The sequence below is a fragment of the Equus quagga genome, chromosome 9, assembly GCF_021613505.1.
Source record: "Equus quagga isolate Etosha38 chromosome 9, UCLA_HA_Equagga_1.0, whole genome shotgun sequence".
Taxonomy (NCBI): Eukaryota; Metazoa; Chordata; class Mammalia; order Perissodactyla; family Equidae; genus Equus; species Equus quagga.
The window spans coordinates 25,755,523-25,774,855 of record NC_060275.1 but is presented as its reverse complement, the minus strand read 5'-3'; the positions used below and the strand labels follow the sequence as shown (position 1 = coordinate 25,774,855).

Here is a 19,333-nt window from a genome sequence, read left to right as displayed (position 1 = left end):
TTCCCCAAAATGGTGTTATTAAAAGTATTAGTATAATAACATGAAAGATAATTTTAAAAAATTTTAATGGTTCCAACCTTGAGATCTGATCCAAACCGGGTTCCAAAACGCACGTTTCTGACACAAAACGGAGCTTGGCTCATGTTTTCGGTTCCTCCACACAAGACAACTTCAGCATCTTTAACACAAATTTCCTATTTCAAAACAAATGAGCAGCAACAACAAAAAAATCCTTTTATTGTGACAGAGTATATATTAAACAGTAAACTAATTGTAAATCTAATAAGTAATGTATCCTAGCTTACAATGTCTCAAAAGAAAATACTTTTCAAGTAATTGTAAAGCAAATGCTATGGTATCCTATTCCCTAAATACAAGGGGAAAAATACCCAACAGACTTCAATCATTTGTGCGCAAGTAACAAATTCTACCTATGTTTTGTCAAGGAATAGTAACTCTTAACTCAATACAAATCTTGAAAATCAGGAGAGATATCAATGTCTGGCATAAACGTACATATTGCCAGCAGATGATAAAGAATAAATCTCTTAAAAAGGCAAAAGTAAAATTTTATACTATTAATGAATGAATCTGAAGGAGACCCCAGACTTACAAGAACTAGATTAACGGAGAGGACATAAAAAGGACCCATTTCCTTCTTCCAACTCTTTTCACTATTTGTATTTCTCAGAAAAGAAGCAAATAAAAAGCCTCCAAGAGCCCAATGTTTAAAATGACTGCTAGGAAAATCAGGATCACCATTTAAGATGTTTTGTTATAGAAATAAATTAATGGGAAAATAATTTATTCATTACAATATGTCTGTGTCTTTTATTTTGTAATAAAATGAAGACTTTGACAAATAAAATTGGATTTTATTGTATCCCTTTTCCCTGTGCTCAAGGGAACAAATGCATTTGTCCAACTACCCCTTAAAAAGGTCATACTAGTTTGTATTTCTACCAACATAAGCATTCAGTTCCTTTGTAATAAAATACATTCCTTATTATCCCCTGAATTCTCCAACTCTCTCCCTCACCCTATAGTCTTTATTCAGTGTTTCAAACTGCCTAACAGGAAACTTTTGCAGACCTTGGTTCAAATTCTGCTGTTATTACTTATTAACCTGAATGCCATTAAAAATCAGTTTCCTTGTCTATAAAATAGGAATAATAATAGTTTTTGCCTCATAGGATGATTGTAAAGACTAAGTGAGATATTTAACGTAAATCTAGCACAGTGTCTGGCATATAGGAAGCACTCAATAAAAATGACAGTCATGATCAGCTTTTTTAAAAATTATGATAAAATATGTAGAACATAAAATTTACCATTTTAACCTCTTTTAAATGTACAGTTCATTAAGTACATTCACATTGTTGTGCAACCAATCACCATCCACCTCCAGAAGTCTTTTCATCTTCCCAAACTGAAACTTGTGAAATTCTGTACCCATTAACAATAACTCTCCATTCCCCGCCCCTCCACCAGGCCCTGGTAACCACCATTCTACTTTCTGTCTCTATGAATGTGACCACTCTAGGCACCGCATGTAAGTGGAATCATACAGTATTTGTCCTTTTGTGACTGGCTTATTCCACTTAGCATAATGCCTTCAAAGTTCATTATTAGCTTTTAAGAAACTATTTCCTTCCTGTGAATAATATTCCAAGAAAAAATCAAATATTGACTTCTCCTAATAAGCATTATAAAAGGAAACCCTTCAGTGTCATATTGAAGTGGGACATTTCCTCTAATAACTTTTAACATATTTTCAGAGAATTAAATATAGCGTTGCCCATACCTGACATCCATTCACAATGGACTGGAAACCAGAGCCACAGAGCCTATTAACAGTGAGAGCTGGGGTTGCTATTGGGATTCCCACACGCAAACCAACGTGCCTTGCCACGTATATAGCATCTGAAGAACTCTAGAACAGAGGGAAAAGAAAAAGAATTTCCTCTATCAATCTAGGAATTAAGAAGAAGGACAAAATATATGGAAATGTTGGCAATCTATGAAAAATTATAAACCATACGGCTCTAAGGTACCATACAATGTATATATGTACAGCATATTTTATATAATACATGTGCTTATGATTTGAATAAAAACTATAATTTCATCAATTGATTTTTAAACATACTAAGTATGGCTAATCCTTACACTAAGTCCTCAATAGAGGATAGAAATTTATAACAATTAGAGCTGCTTAAAAATGGAATAGGTTGTCTCAAAGTAGTATGTTCCCTAACAGAGGAAGTATCTGAGGCTGTGGTTTCAACCTGGTCTGTATACTGGAATAACCAGGGAAGCTTTACTAACATACTGATGCTCAGGCCCTCACCAAACCAATTAAACCAGAAAGACTGGAGGTGGGGCATGGCCATCAGTAGTTACTTTTAAAGGCACCCAGGTAATTACAGTGTGCACCCCAGTCTGAGACCTGCTGACCTAGGGAGGAGAGAGATGAACAACCGGTCAGAGGGTAAGAGGTAGGACTAGACCCTGCTACCCAAACTTGAAAATGCACACTGGGGCATCTTGTTAAATGTAGGTTATCAATCAATAGGTCTAGGACTGCCCAAGATTCTGCATTTCTAACCATTTCCCTGGTGAAGCCAATGTTGCTAGTCCAAGGATCACTCTTTGAGTAAGAAGGGATAAAAAGACTTTTAAAAAAACCAATAAAAACAACAGCTTTTACTGTAGAGAGAGCTAAAGCAAATATCATAAAATGTGAAGAATTGGTCCATCAAGGTAAGAGGTCTTAGGGTGTTCACTGAATAGTTCACTATTCGTTTTACTTTCGTACAGGTTTGAAATTTTTCGAAATGAAATTCAACAAATTCACCACATCTATAGGTTAGCGATTTTGAATGAAGATGGAAGTGGGAGGAGCTCAGTATAACACCAGTTAATCCATTGATTGAATGTTTCATTTGTTCACTGTGATGAAATCATCTTATTTTTATAAATTATTGTCATCAAAAACACTGTTGATCTATGGATATTCTTTTGCTGGGGTTTTCTGTTTTGGAGTCACTTTTCTTATAATACTCTCTAAAGTCCCGATTAGTAAAATAGGTGTTATAAAACTAAGCAATAGTCATGGAGAGCAGAGGAGCGGGTAGGAAAGAAGAGAGAAAAGGAGCGAGAAGCGCAGGGAGGAGAGGGGAAAGGAGGAAAGAAGGAAGGAAGGAGAGAGGAAAGAGAAGGGAGGGGAGGGGAAAGGAGTGGGAAAGGATAGGGGATGGGAGCAGAGAAGAGAAGTATAAGACGTCTTGACCTTACTCCTATCCAAAGATATCCAACCAGCTGATAACTAGACCTTGAGGGTCCAAGAAATCTTTCTTTTGACTCCTCAGCTTCCCGAGCCCACATCAATATGAAGCATTTATCAAATGTTTGTGGACCTATCAGACCTTGCATTAAGTGCTTTGACAAGGATGATCTCATATATTCCTTACTACATACACTATATACTGTGCATTATATAAATATACCGTATACATGTATAACTGTCTTCTAGTATTATTTTTAACTTTTATTTTTATTGTGAGGACAAAGTGAGCCAACAAATGTGAAAATAGTTTTGAAAATTGGGAAGCAGCATGAGAAGATGAGGGATGATTGTAGTGCTGTTTCCACGTCTAAGTAAACACTTTACATTCCTGTTTTCTTACTAAGAACCCATCTATCAGGTTGTGAGCACCAAGGATAAGCCCCTTTAAGGCTCAATTTCACCCCCAGGATTTAATGACAATTCTTTTTACCAACACATTACTCGTGCCTTTGGGTCTCTCGTTGCTGCCAGACAACTCTGGGGGAGCTGGTGGCAGAGCCCTTCTCAGTGTCCCTTCCTGTGGGGGAAAGTCCCTATTATGTCAACTACGGAGCTGCAAACCCAAGTACAAGGAGAGGGGTGCACTGTTGGGAGCCAGCGACCTGGTCCAGAGCAAGGCAGCTGTCTGACTTGCTGTGTTGGTGAGGCACAGCCCCTCCTGCTTGTGAGGAGACAGCATTTCTCAAAGTTGAAGTCCTGCAATGCACCCCATGTAAAGGATACAATTACCTCCCTGACAACTCAGGAACATCAAGTGAAGATCTCTGAGAACTCAAAAGATCATTCAGCAAGGTAGGTAGACAGGAAAAAGAGAAAAAAAAAATCAAGCAATAGTCCCAGGTAACAGAAAGAATATTAGGCTAGGAGTTAGGAAATCTGGATTTGAATCTAGACTGTCATTCACTAGCAGTGTGAACTCTGGTTTATCTGACTCTCAAGTTCCTCATTTGGGAAGAGTCATCTGCAAATGGCTTTACAAGTGCTTCATCTGTAAATAAAAGGAGTGGAGTATCTTTGATTGAGTTGTTAAATCCTAGTCTGACTGACTGACTAAAAGTAGCTTCTGGAGATCTTTACCAATGGAATACATTCTTACCTGCATATATATTTTGAATATGGTCCTACCTGATGCATATAAACCAGATGTAACTGGCTTCTACTTTGGCCACTGTTTTCCAGAAAGTAACTGATATTTTTCCTTTTATTTTTTGTTATATCTTCTCCAAGTGCTCCCATGAAATGACTTTAAGTCCCTTTTAATACTAAGATACTAAGATTTGTGGGAAGAACTTAGTCTAGGAAGACAATGATCACTAACTAGAAGTCAGGAGATCTGCATTCTAGCCCAGGACCATCACAGACGACCTAAAGTTAAATTGCGTGAGTCTTTGAAACTTCTCTGGAGGCTTCCTAACGTGTTAAGAGAGGGCTGGAGTTCTGTAAAATCTCTAGGGTTTCTTCTGGCTCTTTAACATACCATAAATCTCACTTTGAACTTATCTTTTAAAAAGCTTCTAATTATTCCTTATTACAGAGCTATTTTCGTAAATTAGAATTTCTTAGAACAGAATACATTAGTACTCTGAACACCAAGAACTATAACACCTTTCAAAACATGCAGGACATAAATATGTATGTTCAAAATACAATTGATCCTTATTATTCATGGATACGTACTTGCAAATTCACCTACTCGCTAAAATTTATTTGTAACCCAAAATCAATACTTTTGTGGTCATTCCCAGACATGTGCAAAGTGGAGAAAAATTTTAGTTGCATGATAAGCACTTTTCCAGCTGAGGATGAACAAGGCAACACTCTGCCTTATTGTTTTAGCTGATAAATAAATGACAAGCAATAGGATATAATAGAGTATATGAGGAAGCCATTTGGGTTAAAACTAATTCTGTCTGACCTTGTTTTTCCAGAAGGGCCTGATGTGGCCTGTTGAGCATGCACTGTACATCTGCTTTAAACATTTACTATGTCTCAAAGACAAGAATGACGCCCTTAAAGACAGGGATGTGGCTTCCCCCCATATCAGCATTTCTTTAAGGATATGCATCTCTTCCTGGGAACTAAAGATTAATTAGTGACCTGCTGTGCTCACCTTGTGACCACTGACCTGCTGAACACCAACCTGTTGTGCCAGCAAAGCAATCTCGTGACTATTGTAAAAGGGACATTCCTGTCACATATGATGTATGCTCTTTGTTCCAAGATGGTATATAACCACTCTGTACACCCTGCTTCTTTGGTGCTCTTCCTTCCTTGGGGAGGAAGGCCCTGGGCTAGTCCTTAGAACTGGATCATAATAAGCTCACCCCAATTTTGATTTATAGATTGATTATGGATTATTTGCATTGACATAGCTCTCATATTATAAACAAGTGTCCTTCTTGCAGTCCATTTAGTGCCATGTTTTTCACACTTTTGTGCTTTTTGTTGATTTTGTTGTTTAAAATGGCCCCCAAGTGTAACGCTGAGGTTCTGTCTACTATTTCTAAGTGCAAGAAGGCCGTGATGTGCCTCAAGGAGAAAACACATGTGTTAGATAAACTTCATTCAGCATTAGCTACAGTGCTGTTGGCAGTGAGTTTAATGTTAATGAATCAACAATACATATTACATGTCTTAATACAGAAATATACATAAAACAAGGTTTTGTATTGATCAGTTTGACAAAAATCTTGTGACCAGAGGCTCGCAGGAACCTAACCCTGTAGTTCCCCTAGGAGCAGTGGTTCAATAGTCACTAATTCGGTGTTCATGGTGACTATATAGAATATAACTATGAAGAAATAGACAACCTGAATAGACCTATAACAGGTGAAGAGATGGAATTAATTGGTAATCAAAAAAGTACCCACAAAGAAAAGCCAAGATTGGCTTCATCACTCAGTTCTACTTAAAGAAGAATCAAGACCAATTATTCACAAACTCCTAAAAACAGAAGAGGAAGGATCACTTCCCAACTCATTTTATGATGCCAGTATTATCTTGATACCAAAACCAAAGACATCACAAGAAAACCAAAGAGTAATATCTCTTATGAATATGGATGTAAGAATCCTTAACAAAATTCTAGCAAACAGAATCCAGCAATGTGTAAAAAGAATTATACACCATGACCAAGTGGGATTTATTCCAGGAATGCCAGGTTGTTTCATTACCTGAAGATCAATTAATATATCATATCATATCAATAGAATAAAAACAAAAATCATATGATCATCTCAATTGACACAGAGAAAACATCTGACAAAATTCAACATACTTCCATGATAAAAACACTCAACTAGGAGTAGAAGGGAACTTCCTCAACCTGATAAAGGGCATCTACAAAAAAACCGTATCTAACACCATACTTAATGGTGAAAGATTGAATGCTTTCCCTATAATATCAGGAACAAGATGAGGATATCCACTTTTTGTCACTTCTATTCAACACTGGAGTTTCTAGCCAGGGAAAGAAGGCAAGAAAAAGAAATAAAAGAAATCCAGATAGAAAGGGAAGAAGCAAAACTATCTCTACTCTCGGATGACACAATGTTACATATAAAAAAAAATTCTGAGGAATCAACTAAAAAACTATTAGAACCAATAACTGAAACAAGGTTTCAGGTTATAAGATCAATATACAAAAATCAATTGCATTTCTATACACTTGCAATGAACAATCCAAAAATGAAATAAGAAAACAATTCTATTCACAGTAGTATCAAAAAGAATAAAATACTTAGGAATTAATTTAACAAAATAAGTGCAAAACTTATATTCTGAAAACTATAAAACACTGTTGAAAAAAATTAAGAGGATTTATACAAATGGAAAAATGTCTCATGTTCATGGATCAGAAGACTTAACATTGTTGAGATGGTAATACTCCTCCAATTGACCTACAGATTCAACACAATCCCTGTCAGAATCCTAGCTGTTTTCTTTGTAGAAACTGACAGATTCTAAAATTCATATCGAATTGCCATACAGAACAGCCAAAACAATCTTGAAGAACTAAGCAGGAGGACTCACATTTCCTGATTTAAAAACTTACTATGAAGTAAGGGTAATCAAGACAGTGTGGAACTGACATAAAAAGGATGGACATTGTAGCCGCCCCTGACGCAGGAAGGGTTAATAATCACTGGAAAAGGCTTGCCAACAAACTGTGACCCAGAGGTGAGAAGGCTGGTCAGCCAGTGACGGGTAAGACCTCCAGGGGGAGGCAACCTAAGCCAGGCGCGGTCGCCTGGGAGCACAGATGGAGACACGATATGGATATTGGGAGCAGGAGGGGCCGTTGCCTAGGAGCCCTTGCCTGCTCCAAGATAAAAATATACGAGCACAACAAAAACATGATAATATCAAAACAGAGGCCGAGGGAGGGCTCCTTGAGAAATCACTAAGAATTCTTGGCATTCGCTAATTACTTCATCCAGAACACCTGTGTATGTTTAACAGACGTAAGCTATGTATATATTGAAACGCTGGTTATAATAAACTCAGAGTGGCCATCAGCCCTCTCCGCATCTATCCTGATGTGTACATTGGATTGCGACACCGACAGACATGTAGATCTAAAGAATAGACCTGGGAGTCCAAAAATAAAATCAAATGCCTATGGTCAACATTTTTAATAAGAGTGCCAAGACCATTCAAAGGGGAAAAGAATAGTCTTTTCAACAAATGGTGTTTGGACAACTGGGTAGCCACATGCAAAAGAATAAAGTTGGACCCATATCTGAAAACAGGGACAAAAATTAAGTCAATAAAACTTTCAGACTTTATTTTTTTAATTTTAATTTTTTTTTGAGGGAGATTAGCCCTGAGCTAACATCCACCACCAGTCCTCCTCTTTTTTGCTAAGGAAGATTGGCCCTGAGCTAACATCTGTGCCCATCTTCTTCTATTTTATATGTGGGATGCCTGCCACAGCATGCCTTGATAAGCAGTGTGTGAGTCCACTCCCAGGATCCGAACTGGTAAACCCCAGGAACGTGTGAACTTAACTGCCACACCACTGGGCCGGCCCCAAAACGTTCATACTTTAAAGGACACCATCAAGACATACAATTACAACACAAAATGGAAGAAAATGTTTGTAAGTCATACATCTGACAAGGGACTTGTATCTAGAATATATAAAGAACTCTTACAACTCAATAATAAAAAGAGAAATAACCCAATTAAAAAACAGGAAGAGACTCTGAATAGACACTTCTCCAAGGAAGATAGAGAAATGGCCAATAAGCACATGAAATGATGTTCAACATGACTACGCATCATGGGAAGGCAAATCAAAAGCACAGTGAGATACTACTTCACATCCGCTAGGATGGCTATAATCAAAAACGCACAATTACAAGTGTTGCCAAGGATGTAGAAAATGGAAGCTTCATACATTATAGGTAGGATTAGAAAATGTTGCAGATGCTTTGGAAAACAGCGTGAAAGTTCCTGAACCAATTAAACACAGAGATACCATATCCCAGCAATTCTACTCCTAGGTATATACCCAAGAAAAATGAAAATCTATGTCTGCAGAAAAACTTGTACGCGATGTTCAAAGCAGCATTAATCATAACAGCCAAAATGTGGAAACAACCCAAATGTCCCTCAACTGAAAAACGGGAAAACAAAATGTGGTATATCCATACTACGGAATATTATCCTGCCATAAAAATGAATGAAAGCCTCCACACTCCATTGCAAAAAAAATCAGTTCTTGGTAGAAGCAAAATCTCTGTGTCATGGCTCTAGAGCTGGGGGTGGGACAAGTGCACACCTCTTTCTGAGCCTTATCCCAGCTCCAAAAGCTGAGCACTTGGTGGCGGGGCTGGCAGCAGCCTCAAGTTTTCTCAGCCTGCCTCTCTCAGTATGGAACAACCACCTTACAAGCCAGGAAAATAGTGATTAGGGCCCCAGTACTTTCAGCGGCAATGCACTCAACATAGAGCCTTCGTCCGATCAATGAGGGCTGGGAGGAAGGCAGCCCCCACTTCTAGGCCACACTTTGATATTTTCCTGAACAAACACTGATCAAGCTCCTACTGTGTATAATAAATTATGGGACATGTGTCATACTGCTTGACTTTGCTACCCTCCCTTAGGGGGCACACAGAGAGAACCAATTAACTTCAAACAAGTCAAGGAGATTAATCTGCTATTTAAGAAGCAATGAATCAAATCATTACACTGCACACTTAAAACTAATACAATGCTATAAGTCAATTATATCTCAATAAAATTGAAAAAAAAGAAACAAGTAATGAAATGTATTCCAAATCAGATATATATATATAGTTTCCAGAATATATGTTCCTTCAAATGATGTATGCCATTGCTTCTGGAGTCAGAGGATTACTTAAATTATAAATACCTTTAACTATGATTAACTAGTTCACCATTATGACATGTTAAAAAAATTATTTTTAGAAACTGATAAAATAAAGCAACAGCAATGAAAACCACCCTACTGCCCTACTAACCTGCAAGACATTGCCTACAATGACACTGTCAACAATCTCAGGTGAGACTTTGCCGGCAGATAAGGCAGCCTTGGCAGCAAATTCAGTCAAGTCGATAGCTGTGAAGTCTTTCAGAAGACCTCCATAAGCTCCAAAGGGTGTTCGCTTAGCAGCAACGATGAACACACCTATTGCAACGAGGAGAGATTTGTAAGTAATTATGGATTAGTCAGTGTCCCTAACATGCTTTAAATAGTCTCACTGTGAAACCTTATTGTAAAGTACAATTTTCAATTAGATAACCGAAAACTTTTGTCACATAATGATACAAAGAACAGGTCACACTCATAGAAGCAGTCTTAAGAGTTATCAATCTGAGCAATACCTACATGCAGGCACCAAGAACTGAAATGCTTCTTCTATGTGCTGGAGTATGCTGCCTACACAGAGAATTAAAGAATCACCTAACTAGAAAGTCCCTTAAGGTTGTCTGAGGGCAACTACTCATCCTATAAGAACTTCCTCTAGAAGATTCCTGACAAGAGGTTCTCTCTATCTTCTGCTGGGAAACTTTCACTAAGAAGGCATACTCCGCTGTGTGAAGCAGCATGCCCACAAATGGACAACATAAACTAATGATTTTCCTCATACTGAGCTGGCTCAGCTTACCAAGTCTTCTGTCCACCAATTCTAGTTCTGCACAAATGCATCCTAAAGTCAGACAGATATATAGTTTCTAAAATATATGCTGCTTTGAATTTGAATTATATATACCACTGCTTCTGGAGTTACAGAACAACCCAAATTACAAATTTCAAATAACACGAACAATTTTCTTTTACCCTTAGAATAAAATGGGCAAAACAGGTCACCTTTTATATGGGTAGCCCGTGCAGTACGTGGAGTCAGCTAACCTGTAAAATTCCCCAGACTCAATGACTCTTTTTTTCAAGTAAATAAAAAGCATTCTTTCAACAGTTCTTTATTTGACATTAATTCTGGTTGTTTTCCTCTGAAGACACTCTAGTTTGCTATATTCTATTATAACGTGTCACTGAGAATACAACAAAGTTTCCTGCATTTGGCCTAACCACAAAGAACACAGAGGAATCGTGCATACGTTTATTAATGCAAACTATGACTACAAGTTTGCAGTGTTGGTAGCAGTTCAATTGGTGTCTTTGCACAAATAAATAAAAATTGCCCTTCCCAAGGCGCTCTCTACTGCCACCTGCCAAAAAAAAATGTTATGATTATACAAATCTACAATGATTGTGATGTGAGTGGCACCCCCTAGAGTTGTGTAGTGCAAAACCCGCACGTTGGGAAGCAGCATTGGTTACAGCAGTCTCATCACACTAACGTTGATTAGGCACCTACTAAATACTAGACATTTCATCACTTTTCATGTAATATCTAATCTTCCCAACAACTCTGCAAGGTCAATATCATAGCTAACACATAAGTGGCACTTACAAATGATAGACATCATGTTTGGTGCTTTGCATACACTAATTCTCCCCCAAAACAATCTTGAGCACACATTTTCACATGTTGTCTAGAAACTATGGAACTTTTACCAATGGGCTTGTGCCCAGATATTAAACTATAATTGAGACCACTCAAACATTATCCCACTACTGGTATCTAAGTATAATCCTCCTGTTTATGGTAGTGATCTCTTTTCATGGAACCAACTAAACCTATCCTAAAAAATCTCAGCTCCTCCTTTCATTCTTACTTTGATTTTACAGTCTAAAACAATGTTAGGAGCAACATATATAATTTAGAACAAATCCAATCAGTTCTTTACAGATATAACATTCAGATATTTACAAAAGGCCACAAATGTTAGTTTGGTGAGTTACAATTTTTTTTTTTTCTGATAGATGGGTTATTCTGTGCTATTATGCCTTCCTGAATCTTTTCAAATGTCCCCTAATCCTCCTTGCTTAATGGTCTCTGCCTATTTTTATATCAGTGTTTTCTTTATTTCATTTTTCTTTCCTCTTTCCATCTCTTCTTCCTAGTTTCATTATAGTCCTGCTTCTGGTCATGGCCTAGTATGCTCCTATCTGACTAAATCTCCAGCAGATAACGATGGTGATATATAAGGACAACCTGAAGTCCTTAGAGAATGAACAAAACTAGGCAGATATGGAAGAAGAGACCACCACTGGATGGTGTCCAATTTACTTATAGCCTTTAACTTGAAGGCCAGTAGTCCACACTGCATGGAATGACTAGAACTTAGAAACTCATAGTCTTACTGACTTGAAGAATCAGAGATGTGAGTTCACGGCAACTACAGCCACTAGAAAGTGAGGGGGGATCTGGGGAAGAAGAGCACCACAGAAGGGGGGCCCACATTTTATATATAAACTCTTCCCCAAATATCTGGCTGATCCCTTAGCCATGCATTTGTGGGACCAAATACAAGCACCTCAGCGAAGGCTAAATGGATTGAATTTAGACAGGAGAGACAAGAGCCTACAGTTTGAGTTCAGCCAAATTAACTGCTTGCAAGAATTAAATAAATAGCCAACCAAACAATCAATAAGTCAACACTTTTTGGAGAAACAAAACAGAATCCAGTCTCTACAATGTTTCATCTTCATGTCCTTGCGACAATCCAAAATTAACCCACATATGAAGAAACAAGAAAACATGACTCATTCTCAAGAGAAAAGAAATCAACAGAGGGGCTGGCCCGGTGGCGGAGGGGTTAAGTTCGCACGTTCCACTTCCTGTTGGCCCGGGGTCCGCTGGTTCGGATCCTGGGTGCGGACATGGCACCGCTTGGCACACCATGCTGTGGTAGGCATCCCATGGATAAAGTAGAGGAAGATGGGCATGGATGTTAGCTCAGGGCCAGTCTTCCTCAGCAAAGAGAGGAGGATTGGCAGTAGTTAGCTCAGGGCTAATCTTCCTCAAAAAAAAAAAGAAATCAACAGAGACCAACCCAAGATGACCCAGATGTTAGAATGACAGGGTTTTAAAGCAGCTATCTATGGTAACTATGCTTAAGGATGTAAAAGGAAATATGCTCATAAGAAAGGATAGGATATCTCAATAAAGAAGTAGAAACTAAAGAAAAAACAAAATGGAAATTCTAGGGGCTGGCCCCATGGCCGAGTGGTTAAGTTCACGCACTCTGCTTAGGCAGCCCAGGGTTTCACCGGTTTGGATCCTGGGTGTGGACCTAGCACGGCTCATCAAGCCATGCTGAGGTGGTGTCCCACGTAGCAGAGCCAGAAGGACCTACAACTAGAATATATAACCATGTACTGGGTGGCTTCGGGGAGAAGAAGAAGAAGAAGAAGAAGGAAAAGACTGGTAACAGATGTTAGCTCAGGTGCCAATCTTTTAAAAAATAAAATAAAAGGAAATTCTAAAACTGAAAAAAATATCTAAAATAAAAACTCACTGAATGGGCTTAACAGCGGAATGGAAATGAAAGGAGAAAGATTCAGTGACTTTGAAGATAGATAAATAGACATTACCAATCTGAAAAACAAAGCAGAAGACTGAGGGGAAAGAAAAAACAAAAACCATCAGCAGAATCTCAAAGTCTGATAAAAGAACAAAGGCAATTCAATGGAGAAAGGACAGTCTTTTCAACAAATGGTGCTGAAACAACTGGACATCCAAATGCAAAAAAAAAAAAAAAAAGGAATCTAGACATAGGCTGTACACCTTTCACAAAAATTATCTCAAAATGGATCATAGACTTAAATGTAAAAATGCAAAACTATAAAACTTCTAGAAGATAACATAGGATAAAACCCACGTGATTTTGGGCTTGATGATAACTTTTTAGATACAACACTAAAAGCACAATCTATAAAAGAAAAATTTGATAAGTTGGGCTTTGTTAAAATTAAAAACTTGTGCTCTGTGAAAGACAATGTTAAAAGAATGAAAAGACAAGCCACAGACTGGGAGAAAATACTTGCAAAACACTTATCTGATAAAGGACCAGTATCCAAAATATACAAAGAACTCTTAAAATTCAATAATGAAAAACCAAACAACCTAGCTAAAAAATGGGTAAAAAATCTGAACAGACACCTCACCAAAGATGATATACAGATGGCAGGTAGCTATCAGATGATCATCATATGTCATTAGGGAAGTGCAAATTAAAATAACAAAGAGATACCACCGCACGGCTATTACAATGGCCAAAACCTGGAACAGTGACAACCCCAAATGCTGGTGAAGATGTGGAGCAATAGAAACTCTCACTCACTGCTGCTGGGAATGCCACATGGTACAGCCACTTTGGAAGACAGGTTGGCATTTCTTATGCAACTAAAACTAAAGGTATTTTATCCATATGATCCAGTAATCCTGCTCCTTTGCATTCACCCAAATGAGCTGAAAACTTACATCCACAAAAAAACCTGCACAAGAATGTTTATAGCAGCTTTATTCATAATTGCCTAAACTTGGAAGGAACCAAGATGTCCTTCAGTAGGTGAATAGATAAACAAACTGTGGTACATCCAGACAATGGAATATTATTCAGCAATAGGAAGAAATGTGCTATCAACTCACGAAGAGAGATGGGGGAAACTTAAACGCATACTGCTAAGTGAAAGAAGCCAATCTGAAAAGGCTCCATGCTGTATGATTCCAACTACATGACATCTAGAAAAGGCAAAACTAGAGACGCAGTAAAAAGATCAGGGGTTGAGGTTGGGGAGGGAAAGAGGGATGAACGGGTGGAGCACAGGGGAATTTTAGGCAGTGAAACCACTCTTTATCACACTGTAATGGTAGATCCCTGTCTACACATTTGTCAAAACGCACAGAACTATACAAAACAGAGTAAGTCTTAATGTCAACTATGGATTTTAGTTAGTAATAATGTATCAATATTGGCTCATCAGTTGTAACAAATATAGCACACCAATGCAAGATATTAACAATGGGATATCAGGGTAAAATAAGGGGGTATACACTAATGCTCTGTACTTTCTGCTCAGTTTTTCTATAAACCTAAAACTGCTCAAAAAAATAAAGTTTATTAATTAAAAAAAGGCAGATAGAAAAAAATATGGCAGAACCTCAAGGACTGACAACACAACTGGCATCACAGAAGGAGAGGAGAATGGGTTAAAAAAAAATCTGAAGGAATAACAGCTGAAAATTCTCCCAATTTGATGACATACATTTACAGATCTGAACTGACAAGAGATTGTCACATATTGAGGTATATGAGCTAGCTATTCTGGTTTAAACCTGATTCAGCCTGAACTAAAGAAGCCTGTATTGCCTATCAAACATACATAGTACATCTGCTTTAACCATTAAAGTAAAGCATGCATTAAACATTATCTCAAAATAAGAGTGCACTCTGTTAAGATAACAATGCATACTTCCCCTCCCACCACGCCAGTATCAGCAACACCCCATCTGTAAGCCAGTAGTGGTACTTAGTCCTGAAGATTAGTTCCCTTTCCTGGACATCAGGGTAACGTTGGCCTGCTAATCTGCAACTGAACACCTCTTTGAAACGTTGATGAATATGTATCCTGGGTGTGTGTGATGTATGCTCTTTGTTCTAAAAAGGTATAAAACTGTACAGAAAACCATGCTTCTCCAGGATGCTTTCTTCCTTTGTGGAGACTGCCTTCAGGGTTAACAGTCCTGAGCCCGACTCAAGTACAGCTCACTTTATCTCTCTTATCTCTAGAACGGTTATTGATTATTTGTGTCAACAAAGCTCAGTAAACCCCAAATAGAATAAATGCAAAACACACACACACACTCACTCACTTTGGGTCAACACTGTCAAACTTCAGAAAACTAAAGATAAAGTGATAATATAAAAAGCCAGAAAAAATTGCACATTCTATATATGGAAATGATTCCAATGACCACTGACTTATCAGAAACAATGTAGGTTAATTTTATCTGTCTATCCACATACTTCCTTTCATGAGTTTGTCTCCTATACTTTATAATCTCAGACAGCATTTTTGTGTGGGGAAGTGCTAATGGTGAAATATGAGATATCTACAAAAGAGTGTAGGTGTGAAATGAAAACAAAAGCAAGAACTTGCCCTTTATTTATAACATTTCTGCTTACTTGGTGCTCCCAGATTGTAAATGTCAGCTTGAGTAAGGCTAACACCCAACCGATGCAATTGTTTTGAATGGGGAAAATGCTACAAAATATATTTAAAAAAATAACCTGGAATGTGCAGCTACAAAGACTAGGTGATTTAAAGAGTTTTTTCTTGTAATTTCATAAACTGGATATCATGTTAATAATTACTTGATCTGGTGTCAATTTTATGTAAATGTCAAAAGGTCTAAAATTTAACAATCTTTAACAACAAACTAAAATCTTGCTTATTTTAAAAGGCTCTGAAAATTCAGAAGCTACAGATTTCCAAAGACAGTGAAAAGACATATTAATCCAGAGCAGGGTGAGTCAGAAATGCCAAGAAAGGGCCTGGCAAGGTGTGCTCATGTGACTGTACAGCAAAAACAACAATAGAGGATAAATAGTTCGGAGTGCTGCTTTCCTTTTTATCACATGGTTAGGTAAAAGCAACTGGGATGGGTGCTAATAAAAAACAGAGGACTGCTTCTTGTTGACAGAAATCTGGTAAGTTAACGACAATCTTTATCAAAGTCAATTATGCTCGCATTCACATGTGTCCTTTTCCCTACAATAATCAGTTACATCTTCCTCTCTCTTATCCTGTAGTCCTGCAAGCCCCTGCTACGCCACTTTAGAGAAGTGCCTATCTACAATGTATCCTAACTAGCCTATACAACAATCACCCTTTGAAGCTCAGGCTTGGGTTGTAGTCACAGCCTCTAATTATCTGTTAATAACTACTATCACAGACAAGCTATTTTGCCTTTCTAGGCATCAGTGTCCTCATCTGTAAAACAGAGAAAAGGGTAAAAAAAAAGGATCACTAGTTCTACCAGCACAGTAAACTGTATCACAAATTTATAAACTTTATACTTCCTTAGTAGAGGTGTTAGTGTACATTCTTTTTCTTTACTGGGTTCATAGTTTTCATCAAATTTTCAAAGGGGTTTGTATTACAAGAAAATAGTAAGAACCACTGATAAAATATTAAACAGAAATCAATAGAAGTATTATTTTCTTTTTAAAAAGTTCATTACAATGCAGGTTTGGTTTTCTTTTTTTTGGCTGAGGAAGATTCACCCTGAGCTAACATCCACTGCAATTTCCTCTTTTTCTATGTGAGTCACCGCCACAGCATGGCCACTGATAGGTGCATGGTGTAGGTCCACACCCAGAGTTGAACTCTGGGCCTGATGAAGCAGAGCATGCTTAACTTAACCACCAGGCCATCTGGGCTGGTGCAACACAACACAGCTTTTAAATGAACTGGGTTTTCTGAACACCTTGTCTAGAAAAAAAAATCAATATGCTGTTTATTAAGTAAATGTAGTAAACTCAGAGTTGGAAAGAGCACTGATGAACTTAAATCCAACTGTACGAAACTGGATACACTACCCTCTGTCCTACAATACCTGCTTTTCACTGGAACTGTTCACATGCCATTTTGGCTCTCCAGAGCTCCAGATCCCCTAACCAACTGCCTACCTGACATCTCCACTTGAGTGTGTCAACCTTCTCTTCCAAATCTATCCCTTCCCCCATTTTCCTCACTCCGTAAGTGGTACCATCCTGAACACAATTCCTCAAACCAGAAACATGAAGTCATTCTTGACATTTCCTTCTCATTGACCTGATACATCCAACCTCTCACCAAATTCTATCAAATCCACTTCCAAATCTATCCCAAATCATTCCTCCCCCTTTCCCCAAATCCACTTCCCCCCACTGGAATCAAAACCATCATGTGCTGTTGCCTGGACCTCTGCATTTTTTTTTTTATAGATTGGCACCTGGACTAACAACTGTTGCCAATCTTTTTTTCTCTGCTTTATTTCCCAACCCTCGCCCCCGCCCCCGCCCCCGCCCCCGCCCCCGCCCCTGCCCCACCACACACAGTTGTATATCTTAGTTGCATGTCCTTCTCGTTGTGGGATGTGGGACGCTGCCTCAACGTGGCCTGAGGAGCGGTGCCATGTCCGCGCCCAGGATCCGAACCAGGGGCCGCCCCAGCGGAGCACGCGAACTTAACCACTCGGCCACGGGGGCCGCCCCCTGCATTAGATTCTTAAGGGGTCTGAACTTCTCATTGCTACATAGACAGCCTGATAGCCCTGAGTGGAAATCACATCCTGTCTTTCCCCTACTTTTAAAGTCTTCCATTGCCTTCCACTGAATTTAGAATACCTCCTTCTCGCCCCCCCGCCCCCCTTCACAGAGCCCGCAGGACCCTGGACTACCAGGCTGTTGGGTGTTAGATCTTGCCAAGAGTTTCCCTACCCCGGAGCCTCGATATAAAGTGCTCTACCTGAACGTTCTTCAGGGGACACATTAAATAAGGACAAGCTTTCACACCCTTAAAACTAAAATTCCATTGACTGTGACTTTGTTACGAAAAGGGAGGTGTGTATTTTTTTTCTAAAGTTAACAACCCTATAACTTTTATATTTAGTGACTGTACTTTCCTGCGGTCACTCAAAAGGATGGGACGGGGAGGGAATAAGGCAGGTCTTCCAACAGAACGCCACCAAGCATTTTGGGGGAGCAGGTTACTCGGGCAAAAATCCCCTGGCGACCCGCAGAAAACACCCATTCCTCCCCGCGCGCCCTGCCCACCCCGCGACCAAGTCCGAGGCAGCCGGGCTCGTCTGCGACGCCTGCTCCGCCGCAGGCCGCCTCCCGCTTACGGCGCCGGCCCAGGCTTCCTACGAGCTGAACTCCAAGGAGATGGGTCTCCGACGCACGAAGAAGCGGAATGACCCAGAAGCAAGCAAACCGTGGCTCGGCTCTCAACTGGAAATGGCAGGGCAGTCACTGTCACCAGTGCTTCGCAAGTACGTTTTCTCCTTAAGTCCTTCCGGGCTGGGTTTTGTCAAGTCCCCTTTAGGGCTCATGAGACCCCCCGACTCTCCGCCGAGACCGGACGCGAGGCGCGGCAGGGGAGGGCAAGACCCCCGGGCGAAGAGAGGCGGGGCCGCGGCGCTCACCTCGCAGCAGGGCCATGGCAGCGCAGGAATTCTTCTCCGCCGACGCAGAGGGCGCCCTCCACCCCGACCCGGTCTTTAACAGCAGGCGGCGGAGCCCCGCGAGGCCACGACCCCGCTCTTTGCCCTACTTTCCGTCCGGCAGCCTCGCCCGCGGCTCCTCGCTCTGGAGGCTCGCTGCTGCCCTCTGCGCGTCAGCCCGTTGGAAGCAAACGTGCCAAAACGGGCCTCCGGCTTCGGGCCTTGGAGAGAGCGTTCCTTGAGAGCGGACTTTTGCCTCACCTTCTTGTTTTGAGAGACTTTACCTCTCTGTTTCCAAGTCGAGAGAATGATCTGACTCTACCCTACTCATCCTATCCCTGGTCTCTAAATCCACCCCCAACAACGAATCAGCGTTTCCCTTGATGGCCACCGCCGA

General features: G+C 39.6%; 1 protein-coding gene across 1 annotated transcript in view; it reads right to left on the bottom strand.

Annotated features, from left to right (window-relative positions):
• Positions 1–19,315, bottom strand: part of ACAA2 (acetyl-CoA acyltransferase 2) — a 31,039-nt gene extending 11,724 nt beyond the window's left edge. Inside the window, exons 1-4 of the mRNA XM_046671096.1 lie at positions 18,919–19,315; positions 9,838–10,004; positions 1,805–1,933; positions 78–194 (exon numbers count right to left, since the gene is read on the bottom strand). Coding sequence (XP_046527052.1) covers positions 78–194; positions 1,805–1,933; positions 9,838–10,004; positions 18,919–18,934 — 429 coding nt within the window. The 5' untranslated portion in view covers positions 18,935–19,315. The remainder of the gene's footprint in view (positions 1–77; positions 195–1,804; positions 1,934–9,837; positions 10,005–18,918) is intronic.
• Positions 19,316–19,333: the final 18 nt, after the last annotated feature.